The sequence below is a fragment of the Arachis ipaensis genome, chromosome B08 (assembly GCF_000816755.2).
Source record: "Arachis ipaensis cultivar K30076 chromosome B08, Araip1.1, whole genome shotgun sequence".
Classification (NCBI taxonomy): Eukaryota; Viridiplantae; Streptophyta; class Magnoliopsida; order Fabales; family Fabaceae; genus Arachis; species Arachis ipaensis.
In genome coordinates, this window is record NC_029792.2 from 1,036,343 (window position 1) to 1,045,568 (window position 9,226).

Here is a 9,226-nt window from a genome sequence, read left to right on the forward strand (position 1 = left end):
ACGTTTTGTCATTTTATTGGCTGCTTCAACTTGAAGCCGTAGATGTTTGACCCGTGTGACTGTGACGTGGTGATGGTGAAGAATGAGCGGTAAAAAGCTTAAAAGGGAACAAGCGGGTCCTACATTGTGCGTTGAATTGTTTGGACGGCTGTGATTTGATTTGGGTTGATGGATTAGAATTGAAGAGAGGCACCGTCCTCGTGCGCATAGGCGAAGGATTAGGTGGCCCCCATTTACTGCAAATGCGGTGATTGATGATCAAGTTTGACACGTGTACGGCTGTGATGTGATTAAAAAAATACAGCTTGTAATAAGATCAATATTCGGCTGATTTTTTTTATATGAAAAAAATATTGGTATTTTTTTAAGAAATGGAATTATTTGGTCAACACGTGGGGTGTGTTGGCTGGACTTGTGGCAGCATCCTGGCCAACACGTGAAGAATATGTTTGACACGTGGCAGCATATTAACCAACACGTGGAGGACATGTTGAATGATTTCCACAATACTGTAATACATTTTAAATATCAATATTCAACTAAAATATATTTTCATATTAAAATAATTTCTGTCAATATTCTATATATAATATAATGTTTTATGATTAAATTGCGTTGTGCAGCCACGTCCTCCCTAATTCCGATTCCACTACTTAGCTTGATGAATCAATAAGGCCATCAACTAATGACACATAACTGGTTCCATGTTATACGATTTATCGTTCGAAGTTACATGTGTGTGACCAACTACTATTATTATTGTAATAAGTGTATAGAATGGTGGGATAGTAATGAATCAAATTAAAACATGTATGTATAAAAGATTTAAAAAGAGAGAGAGAGTAGTGGAGGAGTGAAGAGCAAGTTGAAATGAAGATACAATAGCACGAGGAGTTGTGATGGGAGAATGGGACCCCTCTCCTATAACATTGTAATTCTATGCATGTGGACGACTCTTAATTTTTTTTTAAGTTAGGATTGAGGTTCGTACTCGCGACTTCTAGATGAGTATAAAAAGATTATATCATTTAAGTTATAATTTGTTGACGAATAATTCTTAATTTAACTATATTTTACCGTTATCATGACATTTTCTTCTTTTATTTGAAGTTTACTTACTTTATTAGTTATTATAATTTTTCAACTTTTTAACAAAAAAAAGTTTGAAGGAGATCTAAAATTGAAAACTTTTATCTAAATATAATGACTTTAACTATAAATTTGTAGTAAAACTATAAAAATCAATAGGTTAATTAAGTCTTCAATTTAATATTGTCCTTCTATCTCATTACACAGTGTTTAGGTTAATAAATAATAATATATAAAAAAAGGCGTCTAGAGAAAAATTTCCATCCAAGTGCTATTGAATGTAGGACATATATTTTTAGGACATGTTGTATAAAATAAAATGAAGACTTGAAAACGACAAAAAAGAGAGAAAATTAAACAACATAATAATAAAAAAGATTAAGCTAACATAAGCGATCTACTTGAAGAATGAAATAACCCTAAATGATGTAATAACCCATGTGTTATTCCATATGAAGGATTTTTATATTTCATATGAAAGTGCGATAAATAAACATCAAAAGAAGTTATAATAACTTTTCATCAACTTAGTCATATCGGTAGCGTTCGGTGAAAAGACAGAGACGGAAAAACTGAGAGACAAAAATTAAAAAACAGAGATTGAAATAAATTTTAGTATTCTGTTTGGTACAAAATGGGAGACAGAAATTGAAACAAGAATGAAACTCTAATTTAATTTGCACAAAGGATAAAATTGGAATTAATTAATTGAAATGAAAGTATTTTAGGTATAAAATGTTATTAAAGTTTCAGTCTCTATCTCTAAAAATTCCAGTCCCCTGTGTCCCTACTTTTTGGAGGTACTGAAATACTGAAATTTTAAAAATAGAAACAGAAATTTTAGTACCAGTCTCTGAACTAACAAACACAATATTAAATCTCAATTTCTCCGTCTCTATCTCAATACCTCAAAATAAACGCTACAATCATGAACAAAAGTTATACTAATTCTCTTGCATTTAATGAAGTGGAAATCCAATTGCATTGTTTGAGAGGCCTTGAAAAAATCTTGAGTAGTTGGCGGCTACACAAGGACATGATCAAAACCATTGGATTTGGTCACAGCCGCATATGAAATTAAGCACTTTTTGGTTTTTGCACATGAAGTGTACACACACATACACATGCATGTGGTGTTTGTTTGGAAGTGATTACTTATATATATTGAGGTGGAAATAAACAACAAACAAGCCTAACAAACATGTTTCACATATAGAATATAAGATCTCAATCGCTTGAAAGTGACCTCTACATACACACTTCCATTGAGGGTAAAGAGAGTACATATTCTTTTCCAATATCTTGTACTATTTTGCATTTCCACCTATGTACATACATATGTTTATATATATTCTTGGTTCTTTTTAACTAACTAAAGAAGAGGTGCAACTTAAATGAGAATGTGATTCTGTTTTTTTTTTTAAATTCTCCATTAGGTTAACTTGTACATCTCAATCTCATTATGCATCTTAAATGAAAATGGGACCGCTGTAGAAATCTACAGCACTATAATATATTTTGTAACAAACTCATCTCAAGATGCTTAATAATTATTTCAAGAGAAAAAAAATATTATTTTAGTCTCTAAAATTTTGATTAAATTCATAACGGTTGAAATATTCTATTTTAATTTTTGTTCAAAACTAAATTTTTTTTCAAAAATACATTTTTTTTATTATAATTTCCTTCTGTCAACGACAAAATTTATAATTGTAGTGGTCATAACAATGATAATTGTAGTAATTTGAGCTAAAAATAGTTGAAGAGTAAGAAAAAAAAGATAATAATAGAAAAAATAGTATTTAAAAAAAACTTTAATTGTGATCAAACAATAAAAATGACACAAAATAAAATATTTAAAACAAAAATAGAATATTTTATACATTAGAGATGAAATTGAAACTTAACTAAAATTTGAAGACAAAAATAATAGTTTTCCACTATTTCATTTATTGGATAGTGGAAACTCACGTGCAGTCTACTTCACGTAAAGTTGATAGCTGAGAGTCGTTAAATGAAAATTTAGTCAAATCAGTCAAACCATCTAATAGCTCTCAGCTATCAACTTCACGTGCACCTGCTGAGTTTCCACCTTAGTTTAAGATCATGGGTAGTGAATTCCCCAAAATGCCACTAGCATCCGTACCAAACAAGCAAAGGACAAAAGCTAGTTCATGATGATTTAAAAATAGCCTTGAAGCAACATCATCAAAATATCTGATGAATCAATGAAAACAGAAGGTATAAAACTTGATGATGAAAATGATCTCACTAGCAATGTCAATAGATGAATGAATATTGAATAATGATTGAAATAGTTAAACATAGTAGCCAGTGAATGTGAATCCTCTACCAACAATCTCACCCCCCCAGAACCATGCAAAACACTCTAGTCCAAACAAAGCACCAATGCCAACATCTTCTATGTTTAGATCATGTCTGTTCTTCACTATGTTCTTTACATAATCCAGATCCTTCAAGAATGAATTGTACCGAAGAGGGATGCTGCAGAAATCAAGGAGCAATTAATTATATTGTTATAGATCTCAACATTCTCTTATGTAAATTTATCAACAATTTAGAGGGAATTGAATTGATCAAGAACCTTGCAAGGCGAGTATAAAACAATTGTTTAGCCAATGATTGGCACTTTTCAATGGTGGGAGGCTCTTGGATATAGTGTCTGTTCTGTTCCAACAATAGCTTGTAGTAGGAACCTCCATTCTTAGCAACAACTTGAGAGGCTTGTGTCACCTTTGATTGCAACTGAGGAATCCTTGATGCCATGAATATGATCTAAACTAAAGGTGCAAAATTTATCATAATAATCATGTGGAGATTCTAAATGGAGGCTCTATTTCAATTATTGGATCATACTCATTATAGTCTATAGTTATATATATAAGGACATGCTGCCATATGGCACCTCAATTAGTAACAGAATTGTTCTGACAAGAATAACTCATAATTTCACAATCTTAGTGAAGATGTTGAATTCAGTTACTTTGGCTACCGTTTCTACCGCTAACAGATGACCAACTCAGTGTTCAAGGATTACCCTTTTTACCAAGAGACTTTTATTAAGGATTTGGAGGTTTATCTAAATCTTTTGGCAAACGAATATGCTACATGTACACCAAAATCAGCCAATAGTATAAAATATACGTTGGAATACAAATACACATTAAAAATAAATTAAACTACACATGTATTCATACACAAATATATTGGTAGCTAATTTTAGTTATTGATTTTGGTGTACGAATAGTATTTTTATTTGACAAAAGATATATGGTTCCTAAACATTTAGACTATTAAATAGTTCTAATAATAAAATATATTTTTTTAAGTTTTTAAATAATTATCAAATACCCTTTTTTTAATTTTATTTATTAATTAGTCTTTCATCTATTATTTAATTTTAAAATGTACTCTTTATTTTATAAATTATTATTTTATTATTCGTGATCCATTTAATCTTTATTATTAACAATTTGAAACTGTAAAAAAAATAGAAAATCTATCAATGTAGACTTTAATTATAATTTGATATGTTTTATGAATATCATCATGAGTTCGATGTAGAAACTACTTCAATTAATTTGAATTTTCAAACTTAAGTATTATATTGTAAAATTAAGATTCAATCTTTATTACTTTTGAATGAACTGTTATTGAAAAAAGAAGGAGAAACAACATGAATCATTATTGTTTGCCAACTCGGCGTTTATCAAAAAGGTAAATTAGGTTAGGTGTTGGAAAAAGATGGGATTAGAATTTGCAACTAAAAGTAAATTAGGAATTTTATCAAATTTGTTAACCAACTCAGCATTTTCCATCAATGAAAACGGAATCAAATGACGAATGATCACATTTGTCAACTTTAAAAATTGTTCAGAAACTATTTTGTCAACTTTAAAAATTGTTCAAAAACTATTTTGTCGATAACATCTTTTAAATACTATTTTGTTTTAGTATTTACCTCTATTATAATTTATAACTCATGTATTTGAGACAACTAGGAGTCTATAATTCTAGCATCAATAGTTTGAAAAGAACACGCTTCAAAATTGTTGCTTTTCTCATATAAAATCGCAATTGCAAAATTTGACACAAACATAAAATCGTTCTTTAAACACTAAATAAATGCATGTCTGAGAGAACCACCAGTTTAAGCTACTTTGCAACCTAAAATTATTACTTGCACATAAACTAACCACCGTTACAGTAAAAATTAAAGACTTTAGGACAGACATGTCAAATTAAATTCCAGCACAAAAATAATCAATGAAAAAATGATGCACTGCAGGTTTCAACTGCTCCATTCCACAGAGAGATCTGGGCAAAAGAAAAAAAAAAGAAAAGAAAAGAAAAGCTACATTTTTTTTCAATCTTGATCCTAATGGCAGATATTGAACATCCTTTAGTATCTGTTGCAGGAGAGCTACAATGACATTTTTCTTCTTCACTTGCAAGCCATAACACAATTTGAAACATGGATTTGCACCTTCTCTTTCAGAAGAAGATACAGAGAAATAAAGGGGGAGAAAAGAATATTAGGGTTGGAAGAAGAACAAAAATAAGGTCTGTGCCTACCCCTGGGGAATTCAGAAACAGCCACTTCTGCATCATTTTCCAAAACAGGCTCTGAAGGGCACTTTTGACTTTTTTTTTTCTAGTGTGTGTGAGAGTTGTTAATGTAATAGCCTCCAACCCAGTGTGGTTGGTAGGTAAGGTAACAAGGGAAAAGAAGCAGCCTTCTCCACAGCAATTTAACCATGCAAAATACACGTCATGTCACGTCCTCATTCGTCGTTTTGTCTTCCTTTACGCATAGTACATATACAAGCTATTTGCGGCCGCGCAGGCGATTGAATTCTCAGTTGGATGCCATGCCAAGTGCAGCAACTTTGTTGTGAAATCAAAAGAATTCCCATTCGCGTCAACGCCTGGGGCTTCTGTACCTGTTCAAGAATGCAAGACAGTTAAACAATACATTTCACATGTTGTTCGAGGTTAGACTAGGGAAATAGAGTTGAACACTTACCTCGTCTTACAACTCTTGTTATACTGTTTCCGAGGGATCTTTGCCTCGGTGTAGTGGTTGGAACTTGTCGTCTGGCGTAACGAAAGAGTTAATAATAACTCCACAATACCTAAGTAATAAAGCATGATTCACATAAGATCTCCAATAAAAAATTACCTCATTGGATTTTTACTGGCTTCCAAGGTTGTAGCCTCGGCACTTCCCAGGGCACAACCGAACACACGGAATAAGTTGCTGGCATCAAATGAATCAAATTAGTAAGGAACAGGATAAATAATTTCATTCACAGTTCAACCACATATCAAGTTTTTACCACAGACCTGTAAGAGCCTGTAGCAATACGCAACCCATCACCGCTCAGACAACACTCGAACTTGTCAAAAATTGAATCATTTTCATATAGATCACAAAGCTGGCATGTTCAAACAAAAGCATAGCCAATTATAAGACAACAAAGCAGTGGAAAGAAATTCATGAATCAACTTCACCTATAAAAGCCCAGGAATCTAACCTTAGGTCTTAAATACTCGTGAACCTGGAAAGTTGCAACCGGGCCTGAATCCATATTTATGTCCCATAGCTGTTTAAATAAGTCAAGATGAGTGAATAAGATCAAGAATGAGTGATCATAAACACAAAAGTGTAGAAACCATCCAAAGAAACCAAATGAGAGATATTTGATATGTTTAGGCTACAGCACAAAGAATGCTGAAGTTACGAAGAGACCTAAGTAAAAAAAGTACAATTTAAACAAAGCAACCCAAACTAATAAAAAATAAAGAATTCAATTCAACAAAAATTTAAAGCATCCCTATCTATAAATAAGTAAAAATACATCAAAAAAGTCTCTTGGCAAAGAGGGTGTGGTCCTCAACTTTCAATTTGACAACTTTATCTCCTCAAATATTAGAAAGGAGGGTCTATTTGCCAAAGCCCAAAATATTAGAAAGCTTCAACAACTGAAAACATGATTTTTTGACGTAAAAACGTCGAACCTTTAGAGTCATATAATCACGGCTAAGTATGTATCTTCCATCCTTCCCAAATTTTATGTCTGAGATAGAAGCAATAATCTCGGTGAAAAATGATCTGGACCCAGGGGCCTCCTGTTCCTCAAACCTGTTCGAAAGATTATATTGCCTGTTAGAATCTAAATGAATAAGGAAGCATACACAACTGCATTAGTATAATAGATTTTCATAAAAACTCTTTGCTTCATAAGCAACATTTCGAGTGTCCACACAAAGAAGGGAGCAAAAGAAGATCTTTTGCGTAGTTCGATTGTCCCCGCCAAGAAAGAAGGGGAAAAAATAGAGAGAAAAACCTTTCTGGTATTTAGCCTACAGTCTCGACATTTATTAAACACTATTACTTATTTACTTGGTTTTTAGAAATTAACATGAAGATTACCACAAAAGCTTACAATTTGGTATGCGAATCACATAATGCTGATTGCCGCAAGTCAACTAGGCGGATTGAACCCTTTGAACTGCTGTATGCCAACGTATTACAATGTGTAGGGTGGAATTCTGCTGATGTTATTACCTCTGAAATCATAAATATCTGGGGTCAAAGCTCAACCAAGACTGAAGAAATAGGAAATACTCTCCTGCAAATAATGTATGCAACACACAAGCCGATTCTACCTTCAACCCACCAAGTCCCTCCCCACTTACCTATAAATACATTTTCTCCTTTCCCTCCCTTCATATACTTATTGAACACACCACACATGAGAAGGACACGATCCAGTACACTCCAATTTTCACCTTTCTTTCATCATTCCATTAAAGAACATTCCCTTCCAACATTTCTAGAACTCCCAAACATAGCCTAATTACAAATGCAAATCGGTTCCATGAACCAGATTTGACTAAGCCCATATTTTGCTTGAGATTTCCAAAAGATTAAACTTTATTAGTTCTAGCCCCAACCTAGACATCTAATCAAGCTCAAGTTGAGGTAGGACCATGCAGGGACTAAGTCAAGGTGAAGTTTAGACTTAAGACAAAACATAATCTGAACTGCAAGTCTAAGCAAAGTAGCTGTGGAAAAATCACACGTTTCGAAAATTACATTCATTATTAAGAAAGGAAAATATAGAATCGAAGTATAAAATAGTGACTACAAGCTAAACTCAACACGGTACGCAATTTTTTTTTTGTAAATAATTGCATGGTATGGACTAAGCAAAGTAGTTCAAAGACAAATGTAACTCCTGCAGCCACCAAAAATTTGTTAAAGTTCTTTTGACAACGAACAAACTAGTGCAACAAAAAAAAAACGGTAACTACACATTCTGGACTATTCCATGCTGGGCCTACCTAAAGGGAGATATGACCCCACAAGATATTTTCTTTGGAAAAAATGTGATTTTAGAAATAGAGAGTTCCGAGATGAACACAGATCTCCCAGGGTGGAACAGCTCAGACCCAATAAAGTTACTACTATGGGGCTGGCCATTACACAGTGATCAGTCAACTAAAACTTATATGTTGAAGTTACTCATGCATAACCATGTTATCAACAGCGAAAAGTTTATAGCATAAGAAGTTCTCCAAGTTACCTGTCAGATCCTCCATATTTGCAGGCTTTACATCAACAATATTAAAACTTTGATTGCTAATTTCCAGATTCCAAAGATTTATACGCAAATCATCGGCTGATATGAAAGTTTCGCCATCACTAGAAGATAGGATCGCATAACAGTATCCAGATTTGATCAGTATTTGGAACACCATGAGAGAAAGCAAAACAAAAGGTTCAAATAGAATCATGTCGACATGAATCAATAATCCGCCAGGAAACATTTCAAAACAACACATTATGAGAATAAAAATAATGAAAGCAAGGTTGACAATAATATCCACTCTAAGAATAATAGAATATGAATCCACAGGTTTCTCACTTTCACCCAAAATTTACCAGATGAGATAGCAAAATATGGTTTGAAGTATGAACTAAGAAATCTATAATCACCTGTTATTTGAAATAGAATTGATATGATAATCATGAGCATGGGCATATACTCTGCGACACCGAGCCAATAAACTCGTCTCCTGGCTACTTACCTACATATATTATAACATT

General features: G+C 32.8%; 2 protein-coding genes across 3 annotated transcripts in view; both read right to left on the reverse strand.

Moving 5' to 3' along the window:
- LOC107612660 lies at nucleotides 3,344-4,153 on the reverse strand. The gene is made up of 2 exons (XM_016314358.2): nucleotides 3,695-4,153; nucleotides 3,344-3,594 (listed from the first exon to the last, which is right to left on the reverse strand). The coding sequence occupies exons 1-2, from the start codon at nucleotides 3,874-3,876 to the stop codon at nucleotides 3,408-3,410; spliced, it is 369 nt and encodes a 122-aa protein (XP_016169844.1). The 5' UTR covers nucleotides 3,877-4,153; the 3' UTR covers nucleotides 3,344-3,407.
- LOC107612659 (serine/threonine protein phosphatase 2A 55 kDa regulatory subunit B beta isoform) overlaps nucleotides 5,264-9,226 on the reverse strand; it is a 7,292-nt gene continuing 3,329 nt past the window's right edge. For both annotated transcript variants that reach the window (XM_016314357.2, XM_016314356.2), the window contains exons 6-14: nucleotides 9,116-9,207; nucleotides 8,703-8,821; nucleotides 7,560-7,683; nucleotides 7,132-7,255; nucleotides 6,648-6,716; nucleotides 6,457-6,548; nucleotides 6,293-6,370; nucleotides 6,137-6,207; nucleotides 5,264-6,053 (exon numbers count right to left, since the gene is read on the reverse strand). In XM_016314357.2, the coding sequence (XP_016169843.1) occupies nucleotides 5,917-6,053; nucleotides 6,137-6,207; nucleotides 6,293-6,370; nucleotides 6,457-6,548; nucleotides 6,648-6,716; nucleotides 7,132-7,255; nucleotides 7,560-7,683; nucleotides 8,703-8,821; nucleotides 9,116-9,207 (906 nt within the window). In that variant the 3' untranslated portion in view covers nucleotides 5,264-5,916. The remainder of the gene's footprint in view (nucleotides 6,054-6,136; nucleotides 6,208-6,292; nucleotides 6,371-6,456; nucleotides 6,549-6,647; nucleotides 6,717-7,131; nucleotides 7,256-7,559; nucleotides 7,684-8,702; nucleotides 8,822-9,115; nucleotides 9,208-9,226) is intronic.

What these genes read in the sequence shown, in the direction of transcription:
- LOC107612660 (XM_016314358.2), bottom strand. Translation starts at nt 3,876, where the DNA reads ATGGCATCAAGGATTCCTCAGTTGCAATCAAAGGTGACACAAGCCTCT. An exon ending in TTTTATACTCGCCTTGCAAG is followed by an intron (nt 3,595 to 3,694) that starts GTTCTTGATCAA and finishes TGATTTCTGCAG; the next exon opens with CATCCCTCTTCGGTACAATT.